This window comes from Triturus cristatus, chromosome 1_2 (genome assembly GCF_964204655.1).
Source record: "Triturus cristatus chromosome 1_2, aTriCri1.1, whole genome shotgun sequence".
NCBI classification, from domain to species: Eukaryota; Metazoa; Chordata; class Amphibia; order Caudata; family Salamandridae; genus Triturus; species Triturus cristatus.
In genome coordinates, this window is record NC_140580.1 from 909,017,581 (window position 1) to 909,038,501 (window position 20,921).

General features: G+C 47.6%; 1 protein-coding gene across 2 annotated transcripts in view; it reads right to left on the reverse strand.

The window, feature by feature from the left end:
• Positions 1 to 978: 978 nt before the first annotated feature.
• Positions 979 to 20,921, reverse strand: part of LOC146868301 (tyrosine-protein phosphatase non-receptor type 11-like) — a 248,597-nt gene continuing 228,654 nt past the window's right edge. For both annotated transcript variants that reach the window (XM_085609654.1, XM_085609656.1), the window contains exons 14-16: positions 18,420 to 18,538; positions 6,831 to 6,951; positions 979 to 1,313 (exon numbers count right to left, since the gene is read on the reverse strand). In XM_085609654.1, the coding sequence (XP_085465780.1) occupies positions 6,867 to 6,951; positions 18,420 to 18,538 (204 nt within the window). In that variant the 3' untranslated portion in view covers positions 979 to 1,313; positions 6,831 to 6,866. The remainder of the gene's footprint in view (positions 1,314 to 6,830; positions 6,952 to 18,419; positions 18,539 to 20,921) is intronic.

The following is a 20,921-nucleotide window of genomic DNA, read 5'->3' on the forward strand; positions in this document are numbered from 1 at the left end:
TGATAAAACGTGCAAAGGGGAGGTGGGGGGTCGCTAGAGGACTTTGTGCGTTATAATTTAGTATTCACCCACTTAAGAGATTGAGATGCCCTTTCGATTTTTGGAGATGCAGCCCTGCTCATTTAAGGTTACCTTACCACAGATGCCCTGGACTTCGAGAGGTTTAGACCTCTATGCCTACTTTGATTCTTGCTTAGTGTGGCCTAGGCCAACACTTATTCTCTGATCCATACATAGAATACTCTTGACCAAGCTTCTGAAATGCTGACACCTTCCCTTCTAATTTTCCCTTGCATGATTTTAATTTCCTTAATGGAAATTTCCGATTTTGAGACTCTTTGGATTTTTTCCCCCCCAACCATCCTTGAGCAGGAACTCTATCTTAGGTAGTCTAAATTCATTCATGCATAGACGAAACTTGCGACTCTGAGCATTAAATAGGACTTTCAATCTTTTGTTTCGCTGTGAGTGAATTGCTTGTCTGCCTTATATTAGTCCACCATAATCTGTTCTGTAGGCTAGCACTGCCTGTGGCTATTTTGTATTTCTATAGCATGGCTTTAAGAGTCCTGTATCTAAAATTGATTTTAAATTTATTAACCTTCTTAACGTGAGCTACCGATTCCTGGTCCTCATTGTGTAGCCAAATGGGTTGCACTGTTAATTGAATTTGGTTGAGGTCTATGTTAACTCCCATCATGCTATGCGCTCTATAAATCCCTCATTCAGTCATTCATTCATCTCAGTCGGAAGAAAAAGGGTTAATCGGAGGACCAATGGTAAGCAAGTGGGCTCAGAAAATGCTGTATCACAAGCAGAGCCAAAATGTCATGCATTCACTTTTCCAATGTCAGCAACCTTAAAGTCTGCAGAGTGCATCTCACACACACGTGCATATCACACACGTGTGCATAACACACCCCCCCCCCCCCCCAATGCAGGCCACGTCAGCTCTGTGGTGTGTGCCAGAACCACAAATTTGTTTCCAAACAAGAATACATTTTTATTTGTACATTTTTACAAAACAAAAAGAGCATTTAAAAATATTGTAAAACAAAGGCAGTTCTGTGGCAGCCCTCGGCTTAGGCATATGAACACCACCTATGGCCGTTCATGCCCAAGAGGAACACAATGTTTCCTCCTATGTGTAATAAGTTAAATGTCTGATGCAGTCATTGGGGCTCCTCCTGGCCTTGCGCTGAGACGGACGCAAAATTCCTCTGTCCAATCAAGGAGGCAGTGGCCATGCTGAACTCCGGGCTCCGTGAGGCATATGGCAGTAAGTCACCTTCACAAGTCCAATTTTACAATTCCTAGTAAAGGAAGCACAAGAGTAGTCATTTTTTGAGGGAAACAAATGGGTTAGCCCATAATTAGAGCTCGGGTCTACTTGATACCTAGGATTAAGATGCCTTGCTTGGGAGGGTGTATGATACACAAGCCTCAGTCACACACACTTTGTCTCACAGTACATGTTCCAGCTTCACCTCTGAGCTCAATATTTCTCTTGACATCATCTGCACAGTGAATGCATCCACCACCCTTAGATCTTTCAGCATCTCTCCTAGCTTTACCCAGATGTTCAAACATTGCAGCTTAGTCGGCATGAGGGAATGTCATGTTGTGCATAGGGGACAGAAGTCGGCTGAAGCTGGGTCCGACTCTTGTCACCAGCTCTGGAAGGCCTACATTTTGCAGCCGTTGCCTTGCCTGAAACGCCCAGAGAATGTTTGCTGTCATCCTCTGGATTTTACAGGGTGCTGCCACCTATTAGGTGGCTACATGCTATGCACAGTCATTTATCTTCGTGAGAAAGAGGGCAGAGTAACAAGAACATTATTCTGAGTTTGCGTTTGTGAAGAGGTTGGTTTGGTTAGGGTGGGGAAAGAGTTGTTGACTATGTTCTTTTGCTGAGGGCCACCACTAATGGCAGCTTAGTTATAGTGTGTGCTTTACAAGCGATTAGCAGAATAGCTAAATCACAGAATACCTAACACAAGACAACACACACCACCATAAGCCCACATTACACTGTAAGAAGATATTTGTCAGACTGCTTTATGTATACAAACACAATGTGCCCCGTTCCTGACTTTCCTTTTATAAATGTGGATTTTTAAAGCTTGGTGAAGGGGCAATTTAACTAAGAAAATGAAATGGGTATTATATGCAATTTCCCCTTAATTACGGTTCCTCAGTAGCATCAAGAATACAATTTACAGTGAGGTAAGTAAAGGCAACCAAAGTGTGGAGAGCACCATTTAGCTCTGAAGTAAGATACAAGCACACTTACTACTGTTACATAGGCTTGGAATTAAATATTTTCCTTTGATCTTACAGGGTCCTTATGATATTTAATGCTTCATTTGGGCATTGAGAGTTTCTTTTGCCAAGATCCTGTTTTGATTTGGGGCTTTTTGGATTCTGTTCAATTCATTTTTTGACCCTAAATGCAGCCATTTACTGTGGAACAGACATTCACCCCCATAGGACTGGCAGCTCAAATCCATCACTAAGGTAATGGCATACTTCTCCTAAAGCCAAAACGAATGAGTAGCAGCTACTCTTCTCTTTGTGCTTCATGGTACCACTGGTATTTTCAAAAGAAACCATACCGCCATTTTTTTCATATTTTTCTTCTGCTTGGGGGAAAAACATAAATCAAACAATTATCAAATCAGGAGACAGAGAATCAACTTCAGAGATGAGCCCCAAAAGAAGTTGGTCATTTTACCCTTCAAGTGCCATTCATGAGTGCAGTAAGAATATGGCAGGCGAGAATCTCAAAGACCATGACCTCAATGACCAAGAGCTGGTTGGCACTTCCATAAAAGGTGTTTCATGACCATGTCTAGCTCCATGAAAGTGTGTTTCTTCTCAGCAGGGGCATACACCTCTCTTGTACGAGCTTCACATTCTTGTGCCCTCTAGCAAATGGTCACTGGCTAATCGCGTAGCTCAAGAATCCAACAACCTTTGTGGTGATGCCATTACTTTTAACATACAAGCTCTTCCCGATTTTCATCAACATGTGGGTACCACCCAACCTAGTTGCAGGAATAGGATCTGTTTGTATAGTAGTTTGTTTAGAACTTGCCTGCCATGTAACTTGCATGACAACCCATACGCACAACACATTCTTTACCTGTGCCTGTGTGCACTCACCAGTCTGTAAAAAAGAGGCAATCTGTTTAACTTCAGGAAGCAGAGCTGGAGAAGGGGTGATAGCAAAAGGAAATAATACCCACAGGCAACAGTCACCGTAAAGATACAGCCTTTGCAAGGCATAGTGATGCACAAGTTCATGCAGAAGTTCTTCATCTCGCTCTACTGGCTTGAACACCTGCTGAGTTGGCAATATTAGCACAAAAATATAGCAATCCCTCCTTAGAATGCAAAGCCCTAGTTTTGTCAAGGTACAATTGTAGTGTGCTCCAGGTGTAGGGGTTGCGGACATTCACCACTTCCACAGGCAGGACACTGAGCGGTTTCCACTCAATTTGCACACATGAAAGTGTAGGCAATTAAGATTCAGGGGCTGGACCCAGCCCTGTCGTTGGCACAGAAGGTCTTCCTGAAGAGACAGATGGAGGTTGGGGTTAATGTTAAGACTCAGCAGCTTGAAAGACCAGACTCTCAAAGCCAAGTCAGGATAAGCTGGCTCAGTCCCTCTTGATGTTCTTCAGAACAGCATCCAAGACCGGAATTCCACAGAAGGCAGAATAAGTTTCCCATGTAGCACGAAAGGCTTCGGATTAAGTGTTTTGCAGTAGTGAAAAGATCTCACTAGGCCCACACTACTGTTCTGAATTGCTTCCTGGTGCAGATGCCACTTGTGGTCTGTGGTATCTGCTGAAGTCATTCACCCAAGCATTCAGGGAGCCTGCTAGGTGGTTGACAGTCAGGGAAATCGGTTGAAGGTCCACCGAGCGCCAGAGTCACATCGCTTCCAGGCACAACACAGAAGAACGAACCCACCTTCCTGCTTGCAGTAACATGTGGCAGTCATGTTGTCCATCAGAACTTGAACAGGTGTGTCCTTGATGGAAGGCAGGAAAGCCTTGAGTGCCAGCTGAAGAGCATAGCATGAAGCTCTAGAAGATGTATGTGGTGTCGCTGCTTCTTTGAAGACAAAAAGCCCTGTGATCTCCACCCTATCCAGGCATGAAGCATCCATGACCAATGTGAGCTTTGCATGGGACAGGGAGAATGGTCTGCTGCAGTTCAGGATGGTGTACTTCATCCACCATTGAAGGTCCTTGGTTACAACCCCAGTGCTGAGTCAACTGAAGGTGTAGGTTCTACTGCACAGCCCTTATGTGCAAAGGGGCAGGATGCACTAGCAGAATGCCTAAGGTAAGTAAACCAAGAAGCCTCAGAACTGTCTTGGACTGAACACAGGACCAAGCCAGAATCATCAGGATAATATCCTGAATGTCCTGGAATTGCTGCCTTTCACTAAGGCTTGTAATTCTACTTTGCCCAGAACAACCTCGTATCAAGGGAATTCCCTGCACTGGTAAGAAGTGGATTTTCAGCTTTTTGATGGCAACCCCCAGGAGAAAAAGTAGAATGATGGTTGTCTGCGACTGAACGATAACAGCTTGCCTTCAACAGCCAGTCCTTGAGGTATGGGAATAAGTGTATCCCTGATCTGCAAACATAAGCTGTGACCACAGTCATCACAGTTGTAAATGCTTGAGGGGTCGAGGCAAGATCAAAATGCAGGACCAGACATGCAAGTGTTCCTAACCCACAAAGAAGCTGAGGAAAGACTTCTGGTACTTCAAAATTGGTATATGAACATAAGTGTTCTGCAAGTCCAAGACCTCTCCAATCCAGACTATCTGTGGTTGAGAGTCCCTGATCTAGAGTCAACATCTTGAATTTGTCCGACCCGATGTTCAAGAACCTAAGATCCAAAGTTGGCCTGAGCCCTTTGTCTTTCTTGGACACGAAGTAATAACAAGAATAGCACTTGTGCCCAACCTCTTCTCAGGGACTCTTTCACTCCTGTGACCAGCAACGACTGAACTTCTTTGGCAAAGATAGAAGCATGTTCTGCTGAGGTCTCTGCAAAAAACAGAGAAACTAGAGGGGGTGTTTGACCAAAAGGGAAGAGTGTGACCTTGACAAAAAACTTGCAGGACCCACTGGTCTGAGGTAACTACATGACAGTTCGGCTGGTAAGAGTGCATCCTGCCCCCTGTCTGCCGATGACGTCTGAAGTTGGGAATTAGAGTAGCTTGGCCGACGCGGCAATGGATGAATACAAGGCCAGACCTTGCTGGTGACCCCAAATCCTGCCACTGCAACGTTCACTGGAGACACGAAAGGGATGAATGGGCTGCTGAACAGGCTCATATGGCTGTATCTTGCAGAAGTCAATAGTGACCTCCGAACATCCGGTATTGTGGGTGGAACTGGCAGGTCGGGGATAATAAGCCTAAGGAGCGGGCCACAGCATGGCTATACTTAAATCGCTCCAAAGTGGAGTCGGCCTGGTCTCCAAACAGCCTAGAACTACAAAAGAAATATCAATAAGGGATGCTAACATATCCCTAGAATGACCCGAGGCATGCATCCGGGCATACTATCAGCAGGTGCACAGAAATCTATAGGTGAATAACTTATTGTGATAAGCTTTCATTTTTCTCAAATATTTTGGCAACAGTAGACTAATTGTGCTCAGTTTCTACCATGTTTAAATGAAAAGTTTAGTTATAGTTAAACTGTGCACCATATAACTTAACATAGTCAATCAGGCTTTTCTCCAGTCCTACACTGTTTCAATGTCGGACATTTACACATGTACATTTGGTGAATCTATGATGTATAGATTTGTGGGCACTTACTACCTACTTTTTTCCTAGAAGGATCTAGGGGCTTATAAAGTAATTTGAGGAGCAGTAGATTGGATAATGTAATTAGTATAGTCATCAATGATGTAATTTAACATGTTATGAGAGATGGAATGTGGGGTCAAAAGCAGTGCACGGCGGGGGACAAGATATAGTTAGTTCACTGAACTATGAATTTATTTTGTTTAGAAACAGTTTTTAACTCATTTCAACATCTAGTTAGAAAATTACTTTAACCGCTGCTTTAATTTTCTTTTAGTGACCAACCCAGAGCAGCCTGATCTCGGTTATCAGCTTACTGCCTCTGCCCCCTTATACCTGTTCTCCGGTCTTCATCTTACACTCAGTAACTCTATACTGTATAGGACTATGGTGTCACCAGTGATGTCATGAATGATGACATTTGCATCAATGACGTCAAGAGTGCTGTAATATGTGAAGTTATAAACAGTGCAAGCCAGGGAAACAAGTTATAGTAAGCTCAGTAAACTAGAGCTGGAGAATTTGAGAGATGTTTAATTTTTTACCTCATTTCAACATCCAACTACTATCAACTTAGCCTTTGATATATATATATATATATATATATATATATATATATATATATATATATATATATATATATATATATATATATATATATTAGATATATAGATATATATATACACACACACACACACATTTCAAAATGGGTCATAGTCGCTTCCATGCAGATTGAGTATTGACAAATTCACGACTTCCACACTTTAAATTATTTAAAACTGAATTAATTCTTTACTGCTCAAGTACTAGTTTACTACTCAAGTCTGCACATACCATAACACACAACGCATGCTACACCACTTCAACCGTCTCAACCCACAGCTTCATAAAAGATCACAACACTACACCACATTACATAAGAAATATATTAAAACCCCCCCATGACACGCTAAGAACCTGGAAAAACAGTGCGTTCATTAGCCTTACCTGTACATTCATTGCTACTCCCAAGCAGGCGAATCACTACCGCCCAGTACTGCTCACTCCAGAATCCTTGGTGCTCAGTATGTTCAGATTTTCATACACCCCTGCAGAGTCTTCGTTAACCCTTCAAAGAGACCAGAAGATTCTTCATAATGTGCATACATACATTACACGGTTAATTGCCGTGCTTCCATGTCACAACTATACACTTGGACTTGGGAAAGCCATATATGCATACTTGGCAACCCTACAAATTTAGCCCCTAAATACATGTGGGGGGGGGGGGAAATTGAGGCGTTTACCACACCTGGTAAATACCATTATCTCAGGATGTTATTTACCATGTGTTTAAAGTAAATACATCCAATTCAGAGTGTTTAAAAAATGAGGCATTCGATGAGCAATATGATTTTAACAGACCTAATTGTGAAGGTTGCCTTTTTTCTGGGCCTTTTCCACGGATACATTTTGACCTGCCAGAATCTGTAACAGAAAACTCGGAAGGTGTGAGGAGTATCACATAACATGTAATTCCAATCCCAGCACAAACTTTTGTTGGTACGGAGATCGGAATTTAGCCCTTAACTTATAATATGGGTGTTAGGCGCAGGCTCTTTCGCATCTCTTTTCACAGATTACTTCTTTCTCTTCCATTTACTCTTAAAGGCACAAAAACCTAACACCAGAGCTACAGTACTGGAGTGAGAAACGGTGGTGATGGAGACAGGACAGGGTATGATAATTGGCTCCAAACAGGATTAGTGGGGAATTAGTATAGTGAAATTTGAGTTAATTTAGGCAGTGGACATGCAAGTCTGTTAGTTGGATTGAAAAAGATAGTGGAGGGATAGAGAGGGAAGAGTATAGAAAGTGTTTATTGGGAGATCGTAGAAGTAAGATGAGGCTCGGGATGAGTATAAGGAGAGATGGAGGAGGAAAGAATCTCTAAAAATGGATTGGGGAGATCATAGTAGTAAAATTAGTGTTGGGATGAGTCAAAGGAGGGATATTTGAGGGAAGAATTTAGCAGAGTTGTTGGGAGGTCATAGTATTAAAATAACGTTTATGGTGAGCCAAGGAGGGATAGAGTAGGGAAGAGTCTCGAAAGGGTTATTTGGATTCAATAGCTTAAAATGCCTGTTTACTTTCCACTTCTTGCCTGTCCCCGGCCTCCCTCCCCACAGCAAAAAAGAAGCTGTGTGCCAAGAATGGGACATGAGTCACCCTATGACGCCATCAGGATGCCATAATGTGTGTCACTCCCTTCCACTACCCTGGTGCTTCGGAGAATCGACACTCCAGACACGACCTAGGGGTTTGATCAACCCTACTCGCCAATATAGGCCTACACAGAACATCAGGGACTCTCGCTTCGGAATAAAGCTTTGGGCGTCCACTGGGCTATCTATCCCTCGTTTACTAGTTTTAGGTAATACACTAGGTGGCAGCTTTGACGAGAGAAAGTCAGAAAGACAGTTCAGAGAGTTCAAGCTTCTTTCCAGTGCAGACACCTTCATGGAAACAAAGTCATCGGTAAAAGTACTGTGGGGCCCACACAGCCTCTCATGATGCAAACAGTCCGATGTCGTTGTATTATACAAACTTTAGTTAGAATAGAGCTTTGAGAGTTGGCAATAAAAGTCATGTCACGCATCCAGTTACAAATATAGAAAGGTAGATTGAGCAATGTCCCCAGCAATTACAGGTGGCCTTACCAGTTCTACAGGCAAAGGGCAAAAATAACAAGTATCAGTTTTTGTCCAAATGCATTGAAGAAGCGTTACATAAACATGGAAGAACCACACCCACTTTCCGTCATAAATAAATTCTGCTAAAATACTTTGAAACAGAACGTGTGACCTGTTGGTAAGCGCTCTGGAACTCTGACAGAAAAGAGGAGTTGTGTAATGGTGTGCCATCTTGGGAACAGGCGCCGGTGCCGGTAACTAAAGCGTTCTGCTGCCCCCTAGTGGATAAAGTACTGGTATACTGTGGAGATTTAATGATGCCGCGCATGGGGATCGCCTAAGATGGGTATAAACAATAATGGACAAAGGGCGAGCCAGGGCCACGGAAGTAGGTGTATAGAATGATCTGTCTGCACACAGAGGCAGTATGCACGAGAGACCTCGATGCAGGGGCAACTGAGGCAGGCATTTCGTGTGCCCTCTGTAAGGCATGTTGAGTTGGGCACACAATGGGCTCTAGCTGCACTGAGTGGGACGTACTGGGCACCTAGCTACAGGGGCAACAGAGGTGGTCTAAAAAGTTGTATACTGCAGGTATACATAGGTGGAAGTATTGTGGGGATACAGAAGTGGGGCGACTAGGTGAATGCATAAAGGGGGACCAAGCAGGTGAAAAGTGAAGTTTGCATACAGTCGCCTGGGAGGCCTGTTGTGTGACCCTAAGGCAATCAGTTGTTACTGAGGAACGTGAATACTGCCACAGTAACACACAACCGTATACTGCCACAGTAGCACACAAAGCCAGAATCCTATTAGTCCTACATGTTCAAAGACGTACAGGGCTGGGCTTGCAGCTAGCTAAAATAAGGGTGGCCAAGCAAATACAAAGGTGGCACTACACCCCGGGGTCGTGACAGGACTCGAAGGCAGGGGTCTCCAAACTTTCCTATAACGAGAGCTACTTCTGATCAATGAAAATCCTTCTGAGCGAAGATCAGTCTGTTGGGCCAGACCGTCGCCTTGCTACAGTATTGCTTCCTCTTTAATGATTAAAACCCTGTTATGTGCGATTACTGTAGCTAACCACTAGATGGCTTGCTCTGGGTATGACCCCCTCCAACCCCCTGGTCAGAGCGAGCGTACAGCTTGCTCACGGAGGAGCTGATGTTATCACTATGGGCAACACTGTCTTCAACGTAAGCAATTAAAGTGGGCAGCTGTGCATTGGCTCGAATGGAGTGCACATCAGGCATGTGAGAACCAGATCTAGGCCCCACTGGGGCATCACATATGGTTTGGGTGGAAACATAGGGGCAAGTCCTTTCAGAAAACCGCTTCACAGCAGGTACTTGCCATAGCAAAAGTTGCCATGGCTAAAGTTAAACAAAAAAGCAGAACATGTGACGACTTGGCTTGTAAAGGCTGGATGTGTTGGGAGGAATACAAACAAGCTTCTCCCAGTGACCTGCATAGATGGTTTTAGTAGAGGGGCATCTGGGTTCCCAAATGACTTGACTGTCACCACTCAATCTCCAAGCATGGAAATGTTCTGCAGACTGCTCCAGGACCCTGCCCAGCTGCTGCAAAAGGAGGTCCTCCCATGAGAGAGAAGCACCAAGATAATCAAGCCACCAGTTAAACAATCAGAAAAAAGGGCTTGCCAAAAACAATCTCCGTCTTACAGTATGGAGACGGATTTGGAATCCATCCAGCCGGCCAAGCGAGGCACTCTTTAAAATGATTCTGAAGATGATCAAAATTCCCATAAAAATATAGAAAAACCTGGCTGTCGTCCGCATATGTGTAGAACCCAAGGCCAGAAGATGTAATGAGCACAGCAAGATTGGTTGCATAGATATAAAAAAACATAGGGTTCAAAGTGCATTTTGAGAAAATGTGCCAAAGGCAGCTTGGGAGCGAACATGCAGAAAAGAAAAACAGCTGAAAATGGTTCCCTGTCAAAAAGGATGTCCCGATATACCACTTTGAAAGCTGCGGAGGGGTCTAAAAGGATAAGGGTGGTGGATCCACCAGCATCTACATCATCCTGTCAATGTTGGTTGCCCCAACTAATACAGTCTCAGTTCTAAGATTAGAGCGGAAACCAGACGGAAAAGCTTTCAGCTTTCTTCAATATCTTCAGACAGGTGTAGGTTTATGCAGCTTTCCGTGATTTTAGCAGTCAAAGGCAGACGAAAGATGAGTTGCTAGTTGGATTAGACAGTAGGGTCTAATATAGGATGTATCCGGAGGGGGATGACAATTGCTTTTTTTCCTGGTATCAAACACTATGCCTCAGTTCAAAGAAGTATCAAAGAGCAAAGTCACGAAAGATGCAATAGAAAGAGCAACTGCTTTGGCAGTCTTATCAAGGTAAGAGTCAAAAGTGGGCCTGAACAAAAAAAAAAATAGAGCTTACCTAGTATCCAGGATTACAAGGGCAAAAATTGGTCAAGTAGGAGCTGGAGCATTCAAAAGTGAAGTAGTGGAGATAGATAGTACCAATGGAGTATACGTCCAACTCACAGAAAAGGAACTAAACTACCTAAAGCAGTCAGAAAATTCTGAACTTGTATTAGAAAATGTTCTCCTTTATTCTGGATATGAGATGTTTGTAATTGGAATACAAGTGGTCAAAAGTACATAGAGGGATGACAATACCACTTCCAACTCAAGGGAAGTAAAGAACAAGTTACTTACCTTCGGTAACTATGTATCTGTAAGAAACATTAGTTAGTTAGATTCCTCACCTTAGAATATCCCCAGGCGTCAGACTGGATCCGAAAGATTTTTGTAGCAATACCCCTTGCGCGTCGCTAGGCGTCGTCTGCGGCTCCGCGTCAGTCGTTGGCGTCATGCGCCGGGATGACGTCGGAGTACTTAGACGCCGCCCTCACGCGCTGACGTCAGTTCTTGTACATAGCTTTCCGCGCCAGGAACGCAGAGCCATGCAAGAGACCGACACTGGTGCCAAAAAATCTAGGGCTCTGAAAAGGATAGCCTTAACCCTAGATGTCGGAGCAGAACGGGGAGGATGGGTGGGTCGGTGAGGAATCTAACTAACTAATGTTTCTTACAGATACATCGTTACCGAAGGTAAGTAACTTGTTCATCTGAAAGAAACACGTTAGTTAGATTCCTCACCTTAGAATAGATACCCAAGCAATACCAACCCCGGTGGTGGGTGTGCGAACCAAGATCACACCAGAAAGTCCTGGAGGACAGAACGGCCAAAGAAGCCATCCCTCCGGACTTGGCTGTCTAGGCAATAGTGCCTGGCAAACGTGTGCAGCGAAGCCCACGTCACCGCCTGACAGATGTCCTGCAAAGGGACTCCCCGTCCCAAACCAGTAGTAGCCGCCGTGGCCAGAGTAGAATGGGCTCGCAGCCCAATAGGAGGGTCCTTTTTTACCAAGGAATAACAAGAGTTTTATACACAAAACGACCCACCGGGAGATGGTCCGTTTGTGCACAGCTTTTCCCTTCTTAGCACCCACGTAGCCAACAAAAAGCTGGTTGTTCTCCCGGAACTGTTTTGTGCGGTCCAAATAAAAGGAGAGCGCACGTTTTGGGTCCAGACGGTGGAGCCGCTCTTCCTCTTTGGAAGGATGCGGAGGTGGAGGTGGAAAGAAGGTGGGCAAGGTGACAGATTGCCCAAGATGAAAGGGGGTCACCACTTTCGGTAGAAAGGAAGGACGAGGCCGAAGGACAACCTTGTCCGGATGAACAGATAGAAAAGGAGGCTTGGACGACAGAGCCTGGAGCTCACTCACCCGTCTAGCCGAGGTGATGGCTACCAGGAAAGCAGTCTTAAGAGTGAGAAGACGAAGAGGACAATTGTGAAGAGGCTCAAAGGGAGCGCACATCAGAAATGTTAAGACAAGATTCAAGTCCCACTGAGGCATTACGAAAGGGACAGCAGGGAACGTGTGAGTAATGCCTTTAAGAAAGCGTGACACTACAGGGGACTTGAAAAGAGAGGGCTGATCAGGAAGCCGTAAGAAGGCAGAGATGGCAGCAAGATAACCTTTCAAGGTGCCAAGGGCAGAGCCCTGCCGGGCCAAAGAAAGAAGAAAGGGGATCCACAGCCTTTGCTGTGCACCATGCCACAAATTTGTTCCACCGGCAGGCGTATACAGTCTTTGTGGAGGGACGCCTGGCTGCCAGAATGATATCACAGACTTCAGGAGGCAAGTCAAATGGCATCAACTGCTGCCACTCAATCTCCACGCATGGAGGTGGAGGCTGGACAGGTTCGGGTGGAGGACCGTACCCTGCTGCTGCGACAGAAGATCCTCCCGAAAGGGCAGACGTATTGGAGGATCGGTCAACATACTGAGTAGCTCGGGATATCAGTACCTTCGTGCCCAATCCGGAGCCACCAAGATGACTTGAGCCCGGTCGCGCCTGATCTTCTTCAGCACTCTGGGCAGAAGTGGTATAGGCGGAAAGGCGTACAACAGACCGCAACTCCACTCGCGTCGAAAAGCATCGCCTAGCAAGTGCCGCCTTGGAAATTCCAACGCGCAGAACTGCTGACATTGCGCGTTCTCGTCGGTGGCGAATAGATCTAACCAAGGCTCTCCCCACTGCTGAAAGAGACCTTGCGCCACCTCGGAGTTCAGACGCCATTCGTGATCCATCATGCACCGGCTGCTGAGTTAGTCTGCTCTGGCGTTCAGAGAGCCCGCCAGATGTTGAACCACCAGGGTGATGCCTTGGTGTTCCAGCCATGTCCAGATGCGCAGAGCCTCCTGACAAAGGGTCCATGACCCCCACCCCGCCCTGTTTGTTGCAATACCACATGGCGGTGGTGTTGTCCGTGAACACCTGCACGACACTTCCCCGGACAGATGGAAGGAAGGCTTTCAGTGCAAGTCGGATCGCTCTCAGCTCCAACAAATTGATGTGGAGGCGAGACTCCGCCGGAGACCAGAGTCCTCTGATCTCAGCCTCTCGCATATGGCCACCCCATCCCAGGAGGGACGCATCCGTCACGACGACATGCTCGGGTAGGGGTAGGGAGAGGCTCTTGCCCGCGACCCAATCGCGGTCCGTGAGCCACCACTGCAACTGCTGTGCAGTGCCCTCCGAGATCAAGACATGGTCGGACAGGTTGCCATGATGCTGGGCCCACTGAAACTTCAGGTCCCACTGCAGAGCCCGCATGCGCCGCCTGGCGTGATGCACTAGTAGGATGCAGGAGGCCATCAGCCCCAGAAGCCGCAACACTAGCCTGACCGAAACACAGGATAGAGGCCGAAAGATGGGAATCAGGGTCTGTATATCCCGGACCCGCTGTTCCGGTGGGTGGACCCGGAACTGCGCCGAATCGAGAACCGCTCCGATGAAGAGGAGCTTCTGAGAGGGGCTCAGGTGTGACTTCGGCACGTTGGTGGAAAACCCCAGCAAATGCAGGAGATCCGCTGTAGTCTGGAGGTGGGAGACGACTGTCTAGGGCAAGCCCGCCTTCAACAACCAGTCATCGAGAAAGGGGAAGACTGGAACCCCTGATCTGCGCAGATGAGCTGCGACCACCGCCATCACTTTCGTGAACACCCGAGGGGCACTGGTAAGGCCGAAGGGGAGCACGGTGAACTGAAAGTGCTCCTGACCCACCGTGAACCGCAGGTAACGCCGGTGGGCCGGCAGGACGGGGATATGGAAATATGCGTCCTGCAAGTCCAACGCTACCATCCAGTCTCCAGGGTCTAGGGCAGCTAGAACCTGAGCCAAAGTCAACATTTTGAACCGTTCCTTCCGGAGGAAGGCATTGACGTTCCTGAGCTCCAAGATAGGGCGTAGGCCTCCTTTGCCCTTCTTGGGAACCAGAAAGTAGTGGGAATAACAACCACAACCTACTTCTGGGCTCGGAACGCGCTCGACGGCCTCTTTGGCCAAGAGGGCCGAAACTTCCTCTCGCAGAAGATTCAAATGATCCTCCGAGATACGGTGGAGGGGTCGTCTCGAAGGGGAGGGAGTAGCCCCTGCGGACGATTTGCAGCACCCACCTGTCCGAAGTAATGGTACGCCAGTGGAGCAGGTGATGGCGAACCCGGCCTCCCACTGGCGAGGAATGGGCCTGAAAGCTCGGACTAGGAAGGCTTTGAGGCGGATGCTGCCCGGGTGGATGTGGACTGACCGCGTTGTCCACCAGTACCGCCTCGGCGGAAACCACATCCGCGACCGCGTGCAGGCTGGTTCTGCGGCCGGTGGCTAGGCGGACGTGAGGAGGTGCCCCTTCCTTGGCCACGAAAGGAGCGAAAAGCGGAAGTTTGTGGCCGCGGGGCCGAGAGGCCCAAGGACTTGGCCGTAGCCCGGGAGTCCTTGAAGCGAGCCAGCGCACTGTCCGCTTTCTCACCAAAAAGGAGAGTGCCATCAAAAGGCATGTCCATGAGAGTGCTCTGGACATCCCCTGAAAAGGACGTGGACCGCAGCCAGGCGTGACGTCGAAGCGCCACCGTGGTAGAAATAGCCCTACCCAGCGAGTCCGTAGTGTCGAGTCCACATCGGATTGCATGGCGCGCTGCATCTCTCCCATCGGCCAGAGCTGAGGAAAGCCGTGCCCGGGCCTCCTCCGGGCACAGGGGCAGCACATCCTCCACCGTATCCCACAGAGAGTGGGAATAACGGTCCAAGAGACAGGCGGTGTTCAAAGACCGCAGGCCCAAACTGAGCGAGGAGAACAGCTTCTTACCGAACTGTTCCAGCCTCTTGGAATCCCGGTCCGGAGGAGCGGACGGGAAGGAGGATTGGGAGGTAGAGGCCTGGATAACCAGACTCTCGGGGTGGGGTGTTGGGACAGAAAACTGGGGTCGCCCGGAGCAGGGCGGTGGCGCCTGGCAACGTTCCTATCCACAGGAGGGACTGTGGAGGGCTTGGACCAGGTGCCCTGCAGAACGTCAATGAGGGCCTCATTGAATTGCAGCAGAGGCTCAGTGGAGCATGCGGCAGACTGAAGCACCTCAGTGAGGATGTTAGTCCTTACAGCCACGGCAGGCAGCTCAAGCCCAAGGGCCGTGGCCGCCTTGCGCAGCACCACAGAAAAAGCTACACCCTCCTCCGAAGCCACAGTCGGAGGAGAGCTGAATCCAGTGTCCGGTGAGGTATCCAATCCACTGGCCTCCCCCAGTTCATCTGCCCAGTCCTGAGAAAGTTGCCCCTGAAGGGCCATAGGGTCCTCAGACCCCTCCCATTCGCCCTCGTCATCCGATTCCTGGTAAACAGGAGGAATGATCGGAGCCGGTCGATAGACAATATGTGTCTCTAGCGGCGTCGGATGCGGCGTCGGGCGGCGCCGGACAGGGGCTGAACCGGGGATCGACGTCGACCGGAGTCGGGGGTGGTACCGGTGTCGGCGCCGGCGGAGGAGGCGTGACGAGGTCGACCGGCGTCGACGGGGGCCCAGGCTCGGGCCCCTCGGGGACCTGCGGCGTCTGGGCCGGAGTCTCCAACGGCGCCGGAGCCGCCGGCACGCGAGGTCGCCCAGTCGAGTCCGCGGGGCCCGAAGGCGCGCCAGCGGGGCCAGGCTCCTCATGGCCGAGAGGAAGGCACTGACCTCCGTCGGCGTCGTGTCAATCTCAGGGACCGGCGGGTATGGGGATTTGTGCGGCGCCTGTGGCTCCAGCGGAGCCGCGGGGGTGGAACCACCCGGACCCTCGGCCGAGTCGCGCGACCGGCGAGGGGAGTCCGAAGAGCGGTGTCGCATCTTGGACTTCTTAGAGCGCTTCGACTTACCCGAAGACTTCGAGCCAGATGAGCGACGATGTCGAGTGCGGCTCCGCGACCGATCCTTGGACCTCGACCGGGACCGAGAGGGGCGCGGAGCCGAGTGGCGAAGCTCGAGAAGCTTGCGGGACCGCTCCCGCCTAGCTTTCGAGGTCAGGGCCATACAGTCTGAGCACGACTCCGCGTCGTGGTCGAGGCCCGAGCAGTACAGGCACCGGCGGTGATGATCGGTCACCGACATCAGTCGGTGACAGTCGTCGCAGGCCTTGAAACCAGGCATCCTACCGGCACCAGAGTCGAAAGTGACCAAAAAGAGTCGAAAACGTTAGTCAAAAATTGACTAAAGGGGTAGCTCTCCCAGATCGGCGCTTACTGGCGCAGAAAAAAGAAGAACTGAAGTCAGCGCGCGAGGGCGGCGTCTAAGTACTCCGACGTCATTCCGGCGCACGACGCCAACGACGGACGCGGAGCCGCAGCCGACGCCTAGCGACGCGCAAGGGGTATTGCTACAAAAATCTTCCGGATCCAGTCTGACGCCTGGGGATATTCTAAGGTGAGGAATCTAACTAACGTGTTTCTTTCAGATCTTTCAGTCTAGGAAAGGATAATCACAATTAAGGGAGGCAAACACAGAAAGATATTCTCTGGTTCCCTACCAGTGGACAGAATCCAGACGGCATTTGGTGGTGTTACATGTTGATGATAAATTAAGATCGAACAGAACCTTCTACTTGGGGGACGTCATGTGATAGGAATTTGGTGGCTGAAGTGAAGGGTCAAGAATTTGACACCAGTGAGTGTGATGGTGAATTTAATAGGGGTAGTCCATTTCCATTTGGTGGTTTTCTCAAACACACTGTTTTTACATCCTAGCTCAGGGACCTCCAACCATTTCTATGATGAGAGCTACTGCTGATCAATGAAATGAATCACCCTGAGCTATTAATGGCTTTGATCATTTTTGCAATAGTACCTGAATCAGATACGACCACCCAGATGTATGTCACGTATCAAGTGACAAAATATAGTAGCCAAAATTTCATATCCAGAATACTGATTTACTTTCTAAGCTCTATTTCCACATACCTTGCAGAGATTTATGACGGAAGGATACATCTTCAAGATAGATGTGGTGTTAAAAATGTAAATATAACCATACATTCCTATACATACTTAACTTCGTGATGTGTTTGTCAATAGACTGGATACTATGTACTGGAAGAACGATAGTTAAAATTCAATATTGTGATAGAACACAGACTCCCTCGACGCGCAAGGCTGCAATAGCAGTCGGGAAAAGCTTTATTAATATAAGAAGTCTTCACTTGACTAATGAAACACAGCCACAGCAGCAGCTGCTTGCTGGCACAAAGGAAACACTAACAGCTATAAATCTAACAAACAAACGAGTTATTATTCAAATAGCAGCTTTCAAATGTTTTAGATTTTCAATCATTTTGTTTTCAAACAGCATATAATTTTCTCAAAATACACATTTTGTCTGTCAAATATGGCCTCTGTTTTGGGTGAAAACACTCAAAGAACATCTCATCTTTTTCACAGAAGTTGTATAACTGATAAGAGTTAACCTTGAAAAATGACAGATCTGCATGTTACTTTGCATAATTGAGTGAAGCGGGGTAGTTATGTTACAAGTCCAGCCATTGGTTTGGATGACTACCACTCACAGAATCCAGAGATGTGTAGTGCTGCCAACTTCAATGTGGCTGGACCCTCTGAATTACATTCTGTGCTGCACTTGTAGGAACTACTTCCAGGGTACCAGTGAGCTACCAGTGGCTCCCAAGCTATCCATTGGAGACTCCTGTTCTAGTTCAAACCAGACCTACATCTCCGACTGCTATTCCAACACTTAAATAAAACAGCCTACAGAATGCTCACCTATCCTGATCGTCGGGAACCAATATTTTTCAAGTATTCCGATTCATACACAGCAATTGCAATTCCAAAGGATCTCAGTCTTGGTCGGCAGAACCCATGCTATTCTAGTAAAGGGTCCCACACACAGCTCTACCTGTGGACCACAATACGGTCACATTTTTGTCTTTGCTGTTGCAAGTACTGGGGTCAACAAAAAGCTCCAGTAATGGCAAAATATCTTGCAATGCTTCAGGCAAAGCAGGTCCTCAGCAGGGACAAGTGTGAATGCGCTTACGTGGGCTGCGTCCGGGTGGCCGGCTGTATCCGGACAGGTGGTGGTAGTGGCTTCGTCTTTCCTTTCTCTGATGGTGTGTACTGGATATTGGTGTACTCTCTTTCCTTCCTAGTATTCATCTAAAAGAAAGAAACAGAAATAATAAACTCTTGGCGGACAATAATTTTGTGAAGAAAACGAGTGTTCTCTCATCAGCATATATGATCACTTATTACAAAATGCTCACTGGGAACTGGCACTAGCTCTCACTGACCCATTTGGGTCTTCCAAGGCATATGACAGTGTGTCAGACCAGGCAGCTGATTACCCCCTCCCCCAACCCCATGTCACTCCCAGGCAGATATAATAGGTAATCATGACCTTCCCAAACAGATGCTGGTTTAGCCAGGGCCCTTCCCCGCAGATGCTCTTGACACACTAGTGCCTTCTCAGGCAGAGAATATGGGTCAGCTTTGGCCCTCCCAGGCAGCTATAATGGGTCAGCTAGGGCCCTCCCAGGCAGAGATATGGGTCAGAGCTTGGGCCCTCCCAGGCAGCTATAATGGGTCAGCTAGGGCCCTCCCAGGCAGCGATATGGGTCAGAGCTTGGGCCCTCCCAGGCAGCTATAATGGGTCAGAGCTTGGGCCCTTCCAGGCAGATATATGGGTCAGCTTGGGCAGGCCGAGATAATGGGCCTAATGGGTAGGCCTAGGCCCTCCCAGACAGAGATGATCGGTCAAGTCACAGTCTTTCCACAGCCGCTGGGTCAACAAGGGCCTCCCAGACAGAGATTCGGGTGACCTGTGTACTTCACAAGCAGAAAACTGTCCCAACTTCATAAATCCAGCTCAGACTTACAGGGTTTGCCTGGATGGTCTGCAGCAAAGATGACGAGTCAGCCTGTGCATCTCGGAGGTAGAGGTACTGTTTTTTATGGGGACCGTATCAGCCCTGGCCTATGTTGGTGCAGACTAAATCCCTCCTGCGGCTCATCCTTAACCCGCAGAGGATCTCAGTAATAACGGGCCCTCAGTGGCAGGGATGAACAGTAAGTCCGAGCACTCCCAGGCTAAGGCTGACTCTGGGTCGGCCCAGGCGAACAATGTGCTTAAGATTTGGAGCCCGCCTCAGTCAAAAATGCCCAGTTTGTCGCAGATGCAAGGTTGTTATATGTATAACGGGCTTTTAATTACTAATGACAATTATTACCAGCATGAATAAAAATTCGTATTAAACATTACATGGCGACCCATTCATACTAAACAAACATACACCACATGAGGGTCAGAAACCCACAGCGCTGAGAAGTCAAGTGGCTAAAAGGGAAGAATCCTAACTGGGGGCTTCGAAGCCTGGCTTGCATTCAGTTGGGGTGCTGAAGGGAGGGAGTGCAAGAAAAAGCCAAGGAGTAAAGCAGAGTCTGATCTATAGTGTTATTTTATCCCCTATATCCCTCCCTGAACTTCAGAATAACTTCGATCCACTCTACATTATCAGAACCTATTCAAGAGAATTCTTCCAAAAAACAGACAGATTACAAGGGTCCTACATTTTTCAAAGCCTTTTCTGAGATCTTCAAGTGGTTCGAGAGAGAGGAGGAAATGCGAAACAGTTTAAGATTCATCAATCAAAGATCTTCAGTCGAAAGTGATGCTTCCACTTACAGTGCGTGGAGCAGGGGCTTCTGTAAGCGCAGGGAGTGAAGCCAGTGCCTGAGAACATATAGACAGGGCGGTGTTACCGGGGCCACCACGCCAGGCACTAGCTTAGGCAGAAGGAGGCTGTCTTTGCAAGCATATCATCGTTTTAAAAGCACCTGCTGGCTCAGTCCTGGTCTCCAACAATTCTCAGGCAACAATAAAAATGTCAAGATAACTCTGGTGGTTATTTTTCTTCCTGGAGAGATATCAAAGTTCTCTAGTGGGCGTTTTGACTCGTTGTAAGGTAGCACAGAGGGTTAATATGTCTGCTGCAAAGAACATGCAGATCACAAAGTGCATATAATGTAAATAGGTCTGTGGGTTACTGCATCTGTCAGAGAGATCCTTTTGTTACTAGCAGTTTATAAGTTAAAATCCTAATATAGAACAGTGAGTTGTTAACAGTCATTAAAGAGCTGCATGTAAACGGCAAGATCTAGATTAGCACATTATGATTCTTTCCCCAGTCTTTCATCATCCTAATGTTGCAATAAGGGTTCATTTGGGTAGAAGTCAATGTTATTATTAAAGAGAACCCCCAATCATGGTGTTACAGATTACATTCTGAGTTTGTGCTTTTCTAGACCAAGCACTCACCTATACTGCCTATCAGAATGGATGACGTGACTCCTACACATTGTAGTCCTGTTTTATGTAACATTTCCTATACACTGATTTACATACATATGATGCATTGCCTCTGTGTAATGTGTGTGTGATGTGAAGTGCTGACAACCTACACTAGAAAGAGTGGCGCTATAAAACTAATGCACGTGAGGGTGAGTGTTTATGGAGACTTGAGGGGCACTTTTAGAAGGTTCT